General features: G+C 40.5%; 1 protein-coding gene across 1 annotated transcript in view; it reads left to right on the forward strand.

Annotated features, from left to right (window-relative positions):
* Positions 1-1709: 1709 nt before the first annotated feature.
* The window catches only part of LOC135091441 (uncharacterized), a 24937-nt gene continuing 7200 nt past the window's right edge, over positions 1710-19446 (forward strand). The window contains exons 1-5 of the mRNA XM_063989089.1: positions 1710-1866; positions 3773-6441; positions 13345-13529; positions 14004-14086; positions 19351-19446. The exon at positions 19351-19446 is cut by the window's right edge and continues 28 nt beyond it. Coding sequence (XP_063845159.1) covers positions 1824-1866; positions 3773-6441; positions 13345-13529; positions 14004-14086; positions 19351-19446 — 3076 coding nt within the window. The 5' untranslated portion in view covers positions 1710-1823. The remainder of the gene's footprint in view (positions 1867-3772; positions 6442-13344; positions 13530-14003; positions 14087-19350) is intronic.

The following is a 19446-nucleotide window of genomic DNA, read 5'->3' on the forward strand; positions in this document are numbered from 1 at the left end:
GTAACATTACAAGGATTGGTATGGGTGACTCAAGACTTCTATAGACGCAGCAACACAATAGAAAACTGAAATGCAGGCGTATTATCTTGCTAGATGAGTTACCGTGGAATTAAAAAGCGTGATATGGGAGACTAAAGACAGCCTTGCGAGGGGTGACTGCCGAGCCGCCGGGAAAAGTCAGGTGAATAACTCAATGAAAGTCCTTGGAGGATTATCACAGTGCTAAGATGTATAAATGAGACTACATGTTTTATTTGACCTTAGTTGCTATTCCTTTATATGCTGGGAGAGTACAAAAAAAAAAAAAAAAAATACATTCAGTTTTAAGAAGCAGGCTGGTAACGTGTACATTCCTGAAAGTTGCGACGTCCTGTCTCCTTATCTCTCCACTATTTATTTCTATATACTTTTAACGAGCTCTTTTGGAATGCACTATAGTTTTTAAGGTGTTTTCATTAGTCTAAGGATGAATGAACAACGATTCTACACTTTTAACGATCTCTAATGGAAGCTAATGGTGTTTTCAAGGCTGTTTTAATTATTCTAGTGATAATTTAACACGGACTCCACACCTTTAATATTATGCTGTGGAAGCCACAGAGATTTTCAGGTATTTTTTATTATAGTTATAGTGGCGATGTAACACGAATTCAAGAACATCACTAAGAAAAACACCAATGAAAGAACCCAACCAATCCTTATTTTTATTGTTTCTTTAAATAGTCCTCTTGACCACAACGTTCTTTAAAATACAGCAAAAAAAAATATATAGGAGAGGCATGCTTTATTTAAGTCTTGTGTGGTACTGCTGCATGGCTTCGAGGAGTGGTGACAGGAGGAGAAAGGCGAGAGGAGATAAGAAGAACGCAGGGGACGCCATGCTGCTAATACTTTGGGGTCGATAGCCTCCTGTGAACACAAACTAGTACCATATTCCACCCTCCATTTCTTCATTCTCCTTTATTTATCTCAATATTCCACACCCCTACAGCCACAGAGAACTGATACAGGATAAGTAATTGGTGGGATAATGCCGCAGTAAGACCAAACAACATAATACTTCGGTTTCCCATTATTTTGCCTATTTTTTAACTGAGGGTGGTGGAGGGGGAGGAGCGCGCGGCCAGACGTATGATTATATCTAACTCTATTATATCATGGTTGTTTTCTTGCCCTTGTTCTTATTGTTAGCTTGCAGTGGTAGTTTTGGAGTAATGGTATATATGTGTTTATGTGATGTTGGTTAGATTAAGTGTTTATATGAATTAATTATGGCCATATGCACATTGATCTACTGAACACGTGCAATTACTAAAATGTTGGTTTTATTAGTGGTGGCTTATGATAGCTTTAAAAATGTTTTCAAATTTGTATACGGCTACATAGATCACTGAGGATGAACTTATAATAAATGCAATCTGGCCATGGCTACATATATTTGTAAGCTTATAACTTGACCTAGGTAACCATTCTACATCATTATAAGTTTAATTCCATTATTTGATATTTTTAAAAGTGAAACACAATAAATTATTCCTTTTGAAACGAATCCCAATCACACATTTATTTATAACGTAAGACAGTTCCTCCTTTGTTTTTGGCGGGTAACGAGAGAAAAGGCCCTGATTGGACGATACTGAGCTATGACGTCAATGGCAGCGTGGAATTTACCCAGTGAGAGATCAGTTTTCATCCTGTGTTGAGAGCAGCCAATCAGCGGGCGGGGCTCAGGGCGGGTGGCAGCGGGGGATTGTTTGCGTCTCTGCTTCACCTCCACGGTTTTCTCTGGCAGCGCCGCAAATTATCTCGGAAACTTCAACAAAATGAGGAGGAAGGGCAGACCCAAAAAGCAGAAATCCGGGAAAAGTGAGTATAGGGGACTCTGAGGAGTGTGAGGAGGAGGGAAAAGCACAGGGGGACGGGAAATAAAGGCAAAAAGGGTGAAATAAGTGAGTGGTAATGGCGTCTAGGGAGATGATGTTTGGGGTGTGTGTGGGAATAATGTAAATAAAACACGTCGGGACTTTATACCAAGTTCCTGTATAGTGCATAGGCGTGATACAGTGTCGGGGACTCGTGCACTGTAATGGTGTGTCTATAACGTGAGCTAGTATCGGGATTTCAAATATTAGTGTCCGCAGAAGTATTTGGTTGGTTAGTCAGGTCTTGTCTGGTCTGGTCTGCTCCACTTGTCACTCTCTCCACCTTGCTTCCACCCTCCGTGACCTGCAGCCGCCCTCACGCCCAGCAGGTTGTGAGAGGCAGGCTGACGGGTGGTGAAGGCAGTCTTAAGGAATGTATGCCTGTCTTGTGTCAGTTCGTGGATAAAAGAGTAATGCAGACTAAGGTTAGGAATCAAGCGAGGAATAAGAGGGTATCAAATAAAGGCATTGAAGTGTCATAAGAGAGGTAACGTAAGGTGGTGTAGACTGATATAGGTAGTAATCAAGGTAGGACAAGAAGATATGGGTTTAGATTTTAGTTAAGTGTTGTGTTAGTTAGGCAGTATGATCATTTAGGTAAATAAAGATTAGAGCAGGTCAGATTTGTTGACTACCTGACTAATCTGACGTTGAATTGGTAAGAATGCATTAAATTTGGTTTCAAGATGCTTATCCTCCGAAAGTTTGACTGATTATGTTTGGGGACTGGCACTTCAGTAGGCTTTTTTTTTTTTTTTTTTTTTCTTCTTTTTTCTTTTTTCTTTTCGTTTGCTTTTGTTGTCTTTGGCTAGTACCCTTCCATAAAAAAAAAAAAACTAACCTAACTTAACCCATTCCAACCCAAGAATAAGTTAGGTTAGATTAAAATTGTAACCTAACTACCTAACTAAACCAAATTAACCTAACCTAAACTGACAGCTTATCCCAACTCAAAGAAATAATTAGGTAGGTGTATATTTATATAATCTTTTGTGAAATGAGGTATGCATGGTTTTCTTAGTTTTCTAATGAATTCTGAACAATAGAGGGTAACAAGCAGGGCTGGGAGAAGGCTTGGCAAGGAGGAAGGCTGTATTGCAGACTGTTATGTTACTCAGTGTATAGTAATTATCAAGACTTTTCACATTATCACCTCCATTGTCATGTTTTGATATTGGATGTGTGCACTAATTCTCTCTCTCTCTCTCTCTCTCTCTCTCTCTCTCTCTCTCTCTCTCTCTCTCTCTCTCTCTCTCTCTCTCTCTCTCTCTCTCTCTCTCTCTCTCTCTCTCTCTCTCTCTCTCTCTCTCTCTCTCTTCAAACACCAGCCTCCTTCCTTCTTTTTTTAACTGCAGCCTCCTTCTTTCAAACTCCAGCCTCCTTCCTTCATTTTTTAACTCTAGCCTCCTTCCTTCAGACTCCAGCCTCTTTCTTACAAACACCAACCTCTTCTTCATTTAACACAACCTTCTCCCTCGTAACACTAACCTCTGCGCTCTCAACTTTCACTTTTTAATTATTTCTACAACAGCTGGGATACTAAAATTTTTATATATTTTCAAAGCTGAACTCATAGACCTTTGTTGTAAATTTAACAGCAAGTAATTTTGAACACATCCCTTCTTTCCCCCCTTCATCCTGTGACTTTATCTTTGGCCCTGATACTCAGAAGCCTTGTGGTTGTGATGGAGTGCCTGCCATTGTTCTATGTATATTGGTTAACATACTCACCTTATCTGGTCAAACTTTTCTAACCCTATCTACAACTTGAGGGCAGAATTGCCAACATCTTTATTCTTAACTGTGTAGCTGAAACAGATTGACCATCATCTACTCCTCTTCCTCTGCAGGCACGGGGCGGCGTCCAGGGCGGCCCAGGAAGCGCAACAATCCCTATGAGGAGGAAGCCCCACGGCCGAGTGTATCCAAGAAGACGCAGCGCGAGCGTGATCCAGATGAGCCACTGGTGCCCAAGAAGGAGAAGGGGTTGGTGTCCACGACGGTGCTGGTGGTGGATGATGGCATGTCAGAGGGCGTGCACATGACCACCAGTCAGGTCCACGCTCTGGGGGCTCTGGTGTCCTGCCGGGAGTGTGGCGAGGCGGTGAGGATCGGCGTGCGGCCCACCACCAAGGGCATGATCTCGGAGTTCACGGTGGCCTGCAACGTGTGTGAGGACACCAAGTCCACCAACACCCCCAACCTGGTGCGGGAACGCAAGCGTAAGAGAGAGAAGAAGGACGCAGTGCTGCAGAAGACGGAGAACATCAACTACGCCCATGTGGCTGCTTTCCTGGACAATGGGCTTGGGTACAGTGGCCTGAGGCACTACTGCAAGTACTTCAATGCCCGCTGCCTCAATGAGGCCACCTTCATTGTGTATGCGCGGCAGGTGATCAGTGATGTGGTGGCTGACACAGAGGACAGCCTGCAGTACAGTGCCAGCATCGTCCGGGAGGTGTTCAAGAGCCAGCTGGAGACAGACGGCCTGGTGGACCTCACTGTGGCCTTCACCACCACCTACCACCAGTGGGGCAGTGACTTCTGCCTGGTGGCTGGTGCTGTCATTGAGCTCACCACTGGCCTGGTGCTGGACTACGACGTGGCCAACATGTACTGCCACGTGTGCAAGATCAATGCCAAGAAGATCGTGTCCATGTCCCCAGCTGAGATGACGGAGTGGTTCAACAAGCACCAGGACACGTGCGAGATCCGGGAGTGGTGCGACGAGCTGGACCACGACGCTGAGGAGGGCGTGCGGGAGATCGAGCCGAAGTACCTGGAGTGCTTCATTGCCAAGAAGATCTGGGCGCGCTCCATTGAAAAGTTTGGTTTCCGATACACTACCCTGATCCACGAAAGTGATGAGAAGATCCACGAGGAGCTGTCGCGTGCCGGGGTGTATGGTGATGTGCCCATCCTGATCGACAGCGCCACCTCCTGCTTCAGCCGCCGGAAGAGTGAGCATGCCAGGACCTCCTTCCAGACCAAGCTGAAGGCCAAGTGTCCCCGGGAGAGGGTTCAGACCAAAGACCGCATCATGTATGTGTACTCCATGTCCATCCCTGAGTACAACAAGTTTGCCATCTCCTCCAACATCAAGCTGCGCCAGCTGGTGAAAGAGATGGAGGGAGGGGGAGTGGAGGAGGCGGCTGCCATCATGGAAGGCGAGGAGGGTGAGGAGCAGATGCCCAACACTCTGCAGCTACATGAAGTGAAGGCTATCAAGAGGCTGGTGGCCAATGGAGAGGAGGAGGAGGAGGAGGAGGAAGAAGAGGAAGAGGAGAGAGCTGAGAGAGAGATACTGCTGGAGGAGGAGGAATTAAATAAAGAGGAGCGGGAAGTGGATGACCCTGAGGAGCTGGAAGAAGAGGAAGGAATGGAGCAAGGGGAGGATGAGGAGGAACTTCTGGAAGAGGAAGAGGCGCTGGCAGCACAGAATGCAGAGGAAGAGGAACGAAGGAAGCTGGCGGCTGAATGGGGGGAAGAGGACGAGGAGGAGGAGGAGGAGGAGGAGGAAGAGGAGACAAATGTACAGCAAATTGAGGAAATCCATTTGCCACTTTCCATCAAAGAGGAAAACAAAGCACAAGTCAATGAGGAAGTTTTAGGATTAGCACACCATTTGGAAGAAGAGGAAGAGGAGCAAGAGCAAGTAGAAGACGAGGAAGGCGATGAAGAAGAGGAAGAGGAGGAGCTGGAACAATTACGATTGGATGACGAAGACCAACCAATGGAAGAAAATGAGGAAGAGGAGAAGGAGCTGGAGTTAGAGGAGGAGGTGGAAACTATGCAAGAGGAAGAGGAGGAGGAGGAGGAGGCAGCAGAAACAACACCACCACCACCACCACCACCAGTACAGCCCACCTCCAAGCAGACAGAGAAGGCAGAGGAGAACAAGATGAAGACACAGGAAAAAAGTAAGGTGACTCCGCCAAACCAAAAAAGCCAATCAGGCGAAATACGGCTAATTAGAAAGGAAGAGCCGAAGAAGATCCCACAAGAGGAAGTCAACAGAAAGAGAAAACAAGAGGACAAAGAGGAGGAGCAGGATGTTGTGGTGAAGAGAAGCAAGCAGGAAGACAGTAAGCAGAGCAGTAAAGAGGGAGAGACTAAGAAGGATAGTGAAAGAGGACAAAGGGAGAAGGAAGAAAAGCAACAAAAGGAAGACAAGGCAAAAGTAAATGATAAGCCAAAGGAGAAGGAAGATAAGCCAAAATCAGATGGCCAGCAAACATTAAGAAAGGAAGAAAAACAAACCACAGACACCAAAATAAGTGAAAAGAAGGAAGACAAACAAAAAACTGACAGCAAACAGACTGAGAACAAGGAAAGCAGACTGGCAACTAACACCAAGCTAAGTGACAAGAGAGAAGAGAGACAGAAACTGGACAACAAACCAAGCGAGAAGAAGGAAGAGAAGAGGACTGCAGAAAAGAAAACGACAGACACAAAGGCACAGGAGAAGGAACGAGGCGCCACAAAGCAGAGGGAAGAGGACGGTAAACCAAGGACGGAGGTGAAGCAGAAGGGGGAGCACCACCAGGAGAAAGGAGAAGCAGGGAAGCAGACACCTAAGAGGCCAGGGGAGGGTGAGGGAAAGGCTGGTAGTGGTGAGGCTGCTGACACAAGACCCAAAGTATCAAGTAATGCCACAGTGACTGACAAAGCATAAGGCACTGTTCATTTGAGTGAGACCGTCAAGTGGCATTCTGAGGCCTTGGGGGGAAGGAAAATGCATTGCCTCATATATTTTTTTCTGAATTGCCTTCACTCCCACCTAATGCTAAGATCCATTGCTAACTGAGAAATTGAAGTGTTTGGCAAGACTTTGTGGATCACTTGAACATTCACCATGCCACAGTAAAGGCTATTCTAAACTAAGCCTCTTGCTAAACCTTGTAACATTAACATTACTGTGCAGATTGAAGGTTAAAAGACTTACTTGCCTGTACTAAGTGATGGTGTTTAATAACCTCACATAGATAGGAAGATTGTTACTCGCAGTGATGATTCAAGCAAGGTTATGAGGTGTTTTGTCTATATCTGATGCACTTTAATCTCATTGCCTCACATGTCTCACTGCATAGACTGGAGATTAAAAGTTTGTTACTCTGCAATACACAAGTAAGGGTGTGAGGTTAAGTGGCTTTAGGTTTGGTTTATAAATGTCCTGAGCTCTTGGGTGGTGGATGGTCAAGTGTTTTCAACTTTTCTAATATGCTACTCTTTAAGCACAAGGTAAACAGTACTGCCCAGTTTTAGCTTTGTTAGTTACCTACTTTTTTTTCTTATTTTTTTTAATCATACAACTGGCCTTCTCTGAAACAAGTGCAGGGCGGTATATAACAAACACCAGGGCGTTCAGAAGTTATCAGGATTTATAAACCTTAACACAACCCACAATTATTATTATGCAATCTTTTACACTTTTTTTCTTATGAAACAGATCCTCACATTTTCACGCATGCGTTCTTCTTCCTCTCACATTCACCATACTGCATCTTGTTTGTCACTTTCAGCTTGCCTCCCTCAAATTTCCTTGAAAAATTTGGATAACTGAAGTTGAAAAGCCAAGAAAGTGACAGTGCAGTGTGAGAATGAAGGTGAATGAAGGAAGAATGCATGTTAAATTATTTAGGAGAATTTGGTTATAAAATTTATATATTGTATGTCAGAATTTGTTTGACTTAAAAAGAGAAAGATAATGTATTATGTGGATATTCTGTATTTACTTTTAGTGTGTGTGCACGTGTGTATGTGTGTTTGTGTGTGTGTGTGCGTGTGTGCCTGCCGGTGGTGGGAGTGGCAGTAACATTCCTACTTGTACAGAAGGTTGAGTGTGCAGGCTGGCAGGTCACCCTCACTGGGACCTTGGGGAGGCACAGTACTGCTTCACAATCAGCAGTTTTTCATTCTATATAATTTTCAATGTAATTTTTACTTTTAACTTTAAAAATCTTTATTATTATTTCCTTTTCTCAAGTTTGTGTGTGTGTGTGTGTGTGTGTGCACGCGTGCATGCATGCTTGCGTGTTCCATGGTGATGTTTGACAGAAAGCCCACTGCTGCTGGTGTTGCTTGGCCTGACCTGCTTGGTTGGCCTCCACACCTGGCCACCACAGGACATGCAGCAGCTCCCCTCACAGGTGTGCACAGCAGGTGTCTTTACCCTCAGGGTGCACAAGGCAAGCATGCATGTGTTCACCTGAAGTTTACATATTTACATAAAGTACAGGTGTGTTTACATACAGAAATGTAAAGCAGGTGTGTGTGCAATCCCTGATGTGTACATGACGTGTCCACTCACTAGAGGTGGACAGTGTGTGTGTGTGTGTGTGTGTGTGTGTGTGTGTGTGTGTGTGTGTGTGTGTGGTGAGGGAGGGAGGGAGGAAGGCAGGCCTTGCGTTAGTAACTAGAGGAGATGGTTAGTCAGTAAACACTGTACATTACACTCCCTGTGCATAGATTTATATACAGTATCCGTTGTTGTTAGAGTTGATCTGCCTATGACAGTTGGTGATTCACAGCTGGTGCCTCGGCCGCCTGCCCTTCATGATCACTAGACTTGTACAACTGCAGAGTATCTTTTAGGAATTAAAGTTTCATATGATATGATGGTTTTATTCACTTTTTAGAGGAGGAAAAGTATAATGCTTCGTTTTAATCAAATGTTCTTAAAGGCTGGAGAGACTCATAAGCCATGTAAAGTAAGGATGTTAAAACATGGTGAACTGATTTATGTACAGTAAATGATAAGTTGAAAGTTGCTGGCATTCCCTGGAGAGATGAAAGGACTAGAAGCAACACTGTATTTTTTGGCACTTAATTGTTACATTTGCATTTGTTGGTGTTTTGACAGACTTGCTTCATCAAGTACATGGATCTAACAATTTGAAGTCCCCTGATCTACTGACAATCTAACCCCTGATCTGTTGACAATCTTAACCCCTGATCTACTGACAATTTTAATCCCTGTTTTACTGACAATTTTAATCCCTGTTTTACTGACAATCTTAATCCCTGTTCTACTGACCATCTTAATCCCTATTCTACTGATAATCCTACCCCTGGTCTACTGACAGTCTAACCCCTGATCTACTGACAGTCTTATCCAATGATCTACTGACAATCTGATCCCTTGCTCTATTGTCAATCTTAATCTCTGTTCTGACAATCTTAATCCTTGATCTACTGACAGTCTAAACCCTGATCTACTGACAATCTTATCCCCTGATCCACTGAAGGTCTCCTCACAAAACATGATAACTGATTAATTTCAAGCAGGTGCAGAGGATGTAACATTAAGAGAAATATAATAATCAAGGTATGTGAGAAAAATAAAGTACACGTTACTTTTCATTCATAAAAACATTGAAATAAGTGTCATCAGGAGTTGTCCTTTAGTGCAAGAGAGAGAGAGAGAGAGAGAGAATGCACGTATTTTTGGAGATTGATTCATGTAACTAATTTCGAATCATCTTTATAGGGTAGTTCATAAATTTCATCTTGAGTGGTCCTTCATCCTACTAAAGCTATTTCTGCTTGTTTGTTAGACTTATTTAGTTAAGATCAGTGTCTTGCTAGTGTTTATATATGGGAAGGCAATATCTCTCTCTCTCTCTCTCTCTCTCTCTCTCTCTCTCTCTCTCTCTCTCTCTCTCTAAGCTTAACAGCCCACACTTGTAACGAAAAGAATAAATACATGACTATTTTATTTCCTTTTAAATTAATGTTTAAAAAAACCCTGCAGTCTGGACACACACACACACATTTCTACTATTTCTTGGGCTTTATGAATTCTCACACATAGGTAATTTTGCATTATCACTATCATATTACTTTATGTATACTTTTCTTGTCATAATACATTTTCTCTAGTCCTCTCTTTAATTAACATGGTGTGATGTGTTTTAGAATTTTAATGCACAAGTAATTTTGCATAATCTCTACCATAACACAATTCTGTGTCCTATAAGTTTGGTCACATATTTATTTGCATTATTTCTATCACTGCAAAGGACTTTTGCCCTATTATGTATTTTTTTCTTGGAAGATTTTGTAATTTCATGGCTGTTTCTGTATTTTCCCCTACTTATGACAAACTCTTTTAGAAGGAAAGTTTTAAAACGTCTGTAATTTTGTACAATCCTATTACTCCTATATTATTATTATTATTATTATTTTTATTATTATTATTATTATTATTATTATTATCATTATTATTATTATTATTATTATTATTAGTATTATTATTATTGTTGTTGTTGTTGTTATTATTATTATTATTATTATTATTATTATTATTATCATTATTATTATTATTATTATTATTATTATTATTATTATTATTATTATTACCATTTTCTCTACAGTCACCCTTCAAAACTGCGGGAAGAGGCCGTTTTCTGTCACCAATTGTCAACATTGGAGGCAAGACTGGCACGGGCAAGGCACATAGTGTTGTCCTCCTCCCTCCTCATCTGTGCCTTCGCTACCTGTGCCGGGAAGGTGTTACTGGGTGTATTACCGAGTGTTGCTGGTTGTATTGCAAAGCCAGCCTCCCCTTCTGCCCCGTGTGGGTAATTACAGGTATGAATTAATTTTCCTCCTGTTTCTGCTTACCTCTTCTGTGTTCATTAAGGTAATTTTTCTTTGATGGGATAGGTTTTTTTTTTTTATTGGTTTATTAATTTTTACCTGTAGGGGGATATAAATAGTGTGTGTGTGTGTGTGGAATCCATGTATCCAGTCATATCCATGCATCTGTTTCATCATCTCTTCAAGCTTCCCAGTGACTCAGCATGAACTCATTTCTAAGTCTATTCCATTCATTTACCACTCAATTTAAGGACTAATTTCTTCATATCTCTTATAAATCTAATTTTATTAATCTTAAAACCTGTTATTTCTTGCTCTATCCAGATTACTGAGCCTTGTAATTTTGTCAGTTTAAGGACTAATTTTCTCATATCTTATAAATCTAACTTTATCAATCTTAAACCTTTTATTTCTTGCTCTGTCCAGATTTTATGATTTTGTTTGTCACCCTTGCTGTTTCCCTAATACCACTGAAACACTTCTCAGATATCCCCCACAGAATTTATCACTGGGAAATGTGGATTTAAAAGCTTCAATTAGTGTCATTGGGAATTTTCTACTCATGGCTTATGTCTGTTTAGTCATTTTTCCTTTTACTGACTTTAACAGACCTGTATTCTTCCTATAATATGGGAATCATAACTACACAGTATATTCTAGATGAGGTCTGACCAGTGCCAGATGTGAAAGTGAGATAGGAGTGATTCTATTAAACCAACCTTTCCTTGACTCCCTCACACACTCCATCACACACTCCTTCACACACTCCCCACACATCACACCGGCCAAGAGCAGTCTCCTGTCACATCTGTCACATATCCCAGTGTCCTGCAGGTGTGATGTATCCCAGGACCCTGCGAGCCTTGAGACTGGTGGCCCGGGACAAGGTTCGGCTGGGGTGCCTCCCTGTCTACTGTCTTGGTGAGTCTTGCCACACCTTACTCCAAATTTAATCTTCTTTAGGATCACATGAATATCAGCCATCTCAACTATTTTTGGGGATGGATCAAAGTTAGATTAGTGTAAATTAACATAAACTTACTAGTAATGAGATTTGTTATTAACTTTTCTTCTTCTTCATGTGTGTAAAGTTTGTATTTTAAAGGTATTTTGAAAAGCCACAGAGATGATAAGTTTAGTTCTTTTGAGTGTTTTTTTTCCATTGATGATACATACTCTAGTTAAACCATCACTAGAATCATGAAAACCATTAAATGTTAAAGGATCACTGAAGCCATGAAAACTCCCTTGAAACCCCCAATAACTTTCACTAGCAAACACTAGACAAGCAGTCACTAGACAGGCAAACTAGAGAATCAAACTTGTATATTTGAGAGTTGCTTCCCTTGCCTCTCAAAGTATATTTAACATTGGTACTTGTATATGACTAACCACACACATGCATTTTTATAGATGTATGTGATAATTAGGAAATGCTGTTAATAGAGTAAGTAGAGACTAAAAATGAGCTGTGTTTTTATGGATGTATATAGTAATTAGTGAATGGTGTGTGTATGTGTGTGTGTGTGTGTGTGTGTGTGTGTGTGTGTGTGTGTGTAGAGTGATGAGAGATTTATACAGTAATTAGGAAACAGTGTGTGTGTGTGTGTGCAGAGTAATGAGTCCAAAAGTAATTGTGTTTATTTGTATGGATGTGTACAATAATTAGGGAACAGTGTGTGTGCAGAGTAATGAGTCCAAAAGTAATTGTGTTTATTTGTATGGATGTGTACAATAATTAGGGAACAGTGTGTGTGTATATAGAGTGATGAGGGACTCGGTGTGTTGTGTGTTGCAGCAAGCAGTTCTGCCATCCACCAGTGTGAGGCAAGCAGGAGTGGACTGAGTTACACAAGACTCCAGCAAGCACAGCAGTGTCGCCGCCTGGCCACTGCAGACCAACCACCCGGCCATGACCAGAAGCAGAAGCAACAGCAGGAGCAGCAGAAGGCTACCCCTGCTGCTCTCACCTCCACTGCCACCTCCCGTCTCAAGGAAGCTGTTATTAAGGGTGTGTTTGTCTTAGTATAACCTTTTTGTATTGCACGTGAGGGGGTGTGATGGGTGAGGCAGTCCATCTCAGCTAAACCACTCAGAGAACCTCTCAGGAATAGGCTCTCTATCACACTCAGCCTGTACAGGAATGAATGAAATAATAAATGATCAGGGAAAGGAGGAGAGGCCAGAATTTTATATCTCTTACTAACCTTGTCCAACCTTCCTTGCTAACAGTTATGCCACTGGAAAACACAAGAACAAAACATATGGGGTGCTGCAGCATGCCAACAAACCTACACGTGGTAGTCTGTTAAAAATTTGGCCACTATCATCCATATACATAAATTTATCTAATTTCTTTTAAAATTCCCTGTTAATTTAATCTGTTAGTCTATTTCTGTCATCCACCACTATTTTTAATGACCATTTTCTTCTAATCTTCCTAATTTCACTTTATCAAACTTGAATCCTGAGGAGGAACCAAAGCTTTATTCCTACCAACCCTAATCAACCTTCCTCCCCTTTAGTTATATCAAAGAAGGAAAGAGCCCAAAGTTTGATGTCCAACTGGCCTTGTCCATCCTTCCTAGCCTTCATGAGAAAAGAGAGACCAAAATTTGACAGCTCCTGATTTTGCTCATGTCTTCTCCCCTTCAGTCATACCAAGGAAAATAATTCAGAGACAGAGAGGATTACCATATAAAGATAGGCTAAAACAACTCAACCTGCATTCACAGGAGAGAATAAGAGTGCCTGGGGATATGATTTGACAGCTCCTAACCATGCCCATCTCTTCTCCCCATCAGTTATGCCAAGGAAAAAGGAGAGGCCAAGGTTCGACAGCTCCCAGCATTCCCTGGAGAGGAACTTCATCACAGCAGTGCGAGCAATGTCCGAGTTCCTGCTCAAGCCCTCAGACCTGGAGAACCTGCGCAAGACCAAACGCAGGTCCCCCTTCGAGAACGAGCCGCCCATCACTGTCTACTGGCGCAAGGATGTGGAGGCAAAGTATGTTTGTTTGTTTATGTGTGTGTGTGTGTGTGTGTGTGTGTGTGTGTGTGTGTGTGTGTGTGTGTGTGTGTGTGTGTGTGTGCTATTTTTTACTGTTATTTTTTATTTATTCTTTCTTTCTTTCCTTTGTTTGTTTGTTTGTTATTATTTTTATTTTATTTATTTTTGTTAGTGTGTTTTTTATCTTATTCATATTTTTTATTTATTTTATTTTCTATATGTGGTTGTATTTTAAAGTGATTCTCTCTCTCTCTCTCTCTCTCTCTCTCTCTCTCTCTCTCTCTCTCTCTCTCTCTCTCTCTCTCTCTCTCTCTCTCTCTCTCTCTCTCTCTCTCTCTCTCTCTCTCTCTCTCTCTCTCTCTTCCATTCTTCCTTCTTTGCCTCCATCTCTCTAGCCCTTTTTATGTATTTGTTTATGTGTTTTTTCCTCCACTTTCCATCATCTTTATTTTTACCTCCTCTTCTTCCCAGGGCAGTGGAGGTTTGGGGAAGTGAGGAAGCCTTGGAGGAAGAAAGGAAGAAAAGAGAGAAGGAGATAAAAAGATACCAACAGAGTAAGTTTCTGTTGTTATTATTATTATTGTTGATATTGTTGTTATTATCATTATTATTATTATTATTATTATTATTATTGTTATTGTTATTATTTATTGTTGTTATTGTTATTATCTTATGCTTAACTAATTTCCTTGTCAAATATTGCTTAATTTACTAATAATGATAATAGCAATAATAATAATAATGATAATGAGAGGCAATATATATTTTAATGAGAGAAGGAACATTTAACAAGATATATTTCAGTACAGAGAGAGAGAGAGAGAGAGAGAGAGAGAGAGAGAGAGAGAGAGAGAGAGAGAGAGAGAGAGAGGACATCTAGTAATGATTGAGTTTTGTATTTTCTCAAAATTGCTTCCATGGTGATTTTTAGCTTTATAGTTTTTGAATGCAGTAAACATTAATTGTGGAACTGTTATGAATTTAGTCATGCATACATATTTATTTATTCATATATTTAGCTATTTATTTTCAATGCAATGTTTGGTTATTGCTCATACATTTAACCTTTTTTTAATGTAGTTAGCATCAAGATTTTTTTTTATATAGTTGATCACAATAACATACCATTTTTTATAGAATGCAATGGGTATCTTTTGGTGTACATATATTTTTTTATCTAGATAGAGTAATAAGGGTGTAGTAGAGTGGCTTAGTGTTGTAGTGTTATTATTGCTGCACACTGAGAAATTGCTTGGCTCTCATGGGGCACAGAAATCCCTCACTATGGTATTTGTCCTCTCAATGCCATATTTTCCTGTCTATTTGTGCAGCTCACCCTTCTCAGTGGAAAATTTTTTGATAGTTTGTCTCTGAGGTCAATCTGAGCAAACATGTCACAAATTTGAAGGTGCAGCACATATTATTGGAGACTTTGAGATCACCTAGATGTTTTACTCATCCCATCAATGACATTTTTTCCCTCTTTTGTGACTCACCTTCAGCAACAAGACTTTTGGTAGTGTATCTCTGAGGACAAGATATCTGAGCAAACATGTCACTGATTTGAAGATGTAGCACCTGTTATTGGAGATTCTGAGCTCACCTAGATATTTTACTTTTCCCATCAGTGACACTTTTCCTTTCTCCTAGTAGGAATAGCAAGCACACAGGGTAGGAACATGTCTGTATTTGTTAGTGTTTAAAGTCTTACGTGACGGAATGCTCTGAGGTGAAGCGTAGTTCCTTCACTCAGTTTCCTCTGCTTGAAAATAGCTGACAGTGGGTAATTTGAATGACTAATGAGATGTCTTGAGGAGGAAAACACTTCAACAACACCTGTTTGGCTTATAACCTGTTCAAACCTGCTTGCTTGTATGTGACATTTCAACCTGCTTCTTGAGATATGCACACACACACACACACACACACACACACACACACACACACACACACACACACACACACACACACACACACACACACACACACACACACTCTGGTTCATTGTGTTTGGCAAATTTTTCACATTTGGGTGGGTTCCTCTAATTCTTATTTATGCTTTAGTAAACCAAACTCTCATTCCATTGATTTGAAAATGCCTCAAGCCAAATCATAGTAAATTAGGATGCAGTTAAAGTTATTTGTGCAGTAGTGAATCCAAGTCGTACTTTACCCATTTTTTATAATTAAACATTTTAGGATTGTTGAACCTGTGTATGGTGAGATGAGATGTGTGATGTGTGTTTCTCTATGTTGACATGATGTACAGATGTGTTTTCTTCAGCATAACATTCCTTATAAAGAGCAAGCCAGGAGTGTCAGTGTTTCTCAGTGTGTCAGCATAATAGTATCACCACACTTGAGGCAACTAGTAACTGTGTGCCTTTCCTTCTCACTTTACGTGGCCGCCTCTCGTTGGCTTCAGTGGATGTGTTTCATGTCAAAAGAGCCATCAAGAAGCTTTACGTGCTGCGGAACATTCTCAAGGGCATGAGGCAGAGAGGTACTATGCACTCATTCTCCCCTCTATGCTGCCACTGCTTATTTCTTAACTGGCCTTGCGCTGTGTAGACCATAGCCCTTAGTTGCCTGTCTCCACCACCAAGCACCAGCCAAGGAAGAGGGGGTTGCGTGTGCTGAAGCTTATAACTATGGTCCTTATTCCTACATGTTTTGGGATCTCATCTTGGCTACTTTCAACAGACTCTATTGGAAGCTATTGGATGTGTTTTAAAGGGTGTTTTCATGGTTCTAGCAGTTTAGCAGGCTGTGGTGAATGTTATTATGGTTTGAAATGTGTTTTCATGGTTCTACTGATAGTTTAGCAGGCTGTGGTGGATGTTATTGTGATTTTCAAGGGTGTTTTCATGATTCTAGTGAGAGTTTAACAAGGATTTTACACCATCAAGAAGAGCACCCTCGGAAAAACAATTAATCATCTCTGCCGTCTTTGAAAGCAGTCGTGATGAGAGAACAAAGTGAAGAATATGGATCTGTGTTATGCAATGCTGGAATGAACTGCACCATTGGCATTATGAGAAATTGAAAATATAATGTGTTAAGTCATGTTTTCAGTTCAGAATCTTTATCTGAAAATTTGGAGTTGCATTATGTGGGAAACTGGAATGTATTTTATTATTATTATTATTATTATTATTATTATTATTATTATTATTATTATTATTATTACCATTATTATTATTATTATTGTTATTGTTAGTGTTATTATTGTTTATTTACAATGATAATTATAATTGGCATTTCTCTTCTAAGGCAAACTTTCCTGCTGGTGTTTCCTTGAGTTTTCAAAATTTTGCACTGAAACAGATGAAAGTTACATTTGGGGAAACTTGAGTGCATATTTTTTTAATTCTGATTGAAAATTCTTTATTGAGGCAAATTCTTCTTGATTGGCTGCCCAGGGAAGTATTTTATTCTGTAGCCAGCTGACCCCAGACTCCTGTGGTGTGTGGTGTGGTGTGTGGCTGTCTGTGTTGCACCACACACTCACCACACCAGGCAGCACTTCCCCAGGACAGCAGTGCACCACCCAACACTACCACTACCACCACCACCACCACTACTGTTACCATTACTACTGTGATCTACTATGTTGTATTTTCTTTATTTACTACTGCTACTACTACTACTACTACTACTACTACCTGTCGTAATCTGTTTTCTTTAGTTTTTACCACCATCACCACCACCACCACCATCACCACTACTACTACTACTACTACTACTACTACTACTACTACTACTACTACTACTGCTCAATATATTCCATTTTCTTCTTGTGGCCACCATTACTACCAACACTGCCACCACCACTGCACTTCCAAGACCCCTTTCAGTCACATTTTCTTATTGCTACATCACTCATCACATCTGTGTCTCCATCTCCCAACACATTTTTTTGGATGTCTGTCATTCACTTCATGCATCTTTGTGTTTCTTTTAATGTTACCTTCTCTCACATCACAATGGCCTGTATTCCCAAGTGTATCTGCATCCTATATCAGTTACTTTTAGCAGGCTGGAGAGGAAGTTGCTGGGGTTTTCAAAAGTGTTTTAAAGATTCTATTGATAGTTTAGTATGCTGGAGAGGAAGTTGTTGGGGATTTTCAAAGGTGTTTTAAAGATTCTATTGGTAGTGGAGGCTGTTGGGGTTTTCCAGGGTGTTTTAAAGATTCTAGTGACAGTTTAGCAGACTCTGGTAGAAAGTAGTGGGGAGATTTCAAGGATGTGTTCATATTTCTATTGATAGTATAGCAGGCTTTAGTAAACGTCATTGAGGTTTTGAAAGTTGTTTTCATGATTTTATTGGTAGTTTAACAAGCTTTGTTTTCAAGGGAGCTTAAAAAATTCATATGATAGTTTAGCAGGCCTTAGTAGAGGTTATTATAATTTTGAAGGTTGTTTTCATGATTCTAGTGGTAGTTTAATGGGCTGCATTCTCATTATGGTTTTTGTTATAGTTTTAAAAGTCTTCAGTGAAAGTTATTAGGGATTTCAAGAGTGTTGTCATAATTCTAGTAATATTTTAATAGACTGTAATAGAAGTTATTGGGATTTTCAGTGGTCCTTTTATGATTCTACACTATTAATGGGAAAAAAAAAAACCCATGAGAACATAACTAGTCATCTCTATGGCCTTTGGAAGCAGTCCTGATGAGAGAACAAGATGCGTTAAGAGCACTTACCATTGTCGCTCCCTTTGCTTCACCATCCCAGTGTTGTCTTTAATCTTACCTTTATCGGTGTTCATTGTTCCCTTCCTGATCCGTCCTCAAAACACTTTCCAGCAGTAAGCCTTTCAAGCAGTTATCCATGTTTTCTTTAATCTTTCCTCAGTTAGTTTTAATAGTCATTTCTTTCTTTCTTCAGTCTTAATTGTTGTCTTTCTCTCCTCAGTTGTGTTGATTGTTGTGTCTTCCTCTCCTCAGTTGTGTTAATTGTTGTGTCTTCCTCTCCTCAGTTGTCTTAATTGTTTCTTTCTTTCCTCAGTGTTAATTGTTTCTTTCCTGATCAGTTCTCAATACACTTTCCAGCAGTAAGCATCTCACTTATCAAGCAATGCAAAATAACTCAGACTCTTCTATTTGAGCTAGTTTTCTGGCTGCCTGGCTTCCATTACCTTTCCTTCCAGCTGCCAACATTGAATACACCCAAACACACCTTTACTTATTAGTTTGTTTGCATTTTTGTGACTTTCTGTTGCTGGATTTTGATTCTCAATTTCTTTTCCTTAATCTTTGAGTAAATTTGTGGTGAAAATGTCCAATTGTCATAAAGTAAACCCTAATAGTACATCTTTATTTTTTTCTAGTTTTTCTGAATTACATTAACTTTTTTTACCTAAATATTATTCTTGATAGGTCTCTTTTCCTTTGTATTTTATTATGGTGAAGATGCCCGTCTATACATTTTTCTTATTACACTTCATTAACTTTGTAGTGAAGACATCCAGTTATTATTGTTTCTTTTGACATTTCATAAAGTTTGTGATGAAGATGTCCATTCATTACTATTTCTCCTTGAATTTCTTTAAAGTTTATGGTGAAGGTGCTTAGCTGTTACCATTACTTCCTCCCCTCATGGCAACATTCAATCACACACACACACACACACACACACACACACACACACACACACACACACACACACACACACACACACACACACACACACACACACACACACACACACACACACACACACCCTTGCTTCCACTAAGTACAGTATATTAAACTTCAATATAAACTTGAGCATGATAGAATGTGCGGCAGTCTCTCATTGCCACCTCCTGCAGCAGATATCTTCAACATTAAGCGCCTTCTTCGGGAGCACCGCCGGGACCAGAGGACGTCCCCAGAGCCCCCCACCATCCCCACTACCCTCGACACCTCCG

This window comes from Scylla paramamosain, chromosome 37, assembly GCF_035594125.1.
Source record: "Scylla paramamosain isolate STU-SP2022 chromosome 37, ASM3559412v1, whole genome shotgun sequence".
In the NCBI taxonomy this organism is placed as follows: domain Eukaryota; kingdom Metazoa; phylum Arthropoda; class Malacostraca; order Decapoda; family Portunidae; genus Scylla; species Scylla paramamosain.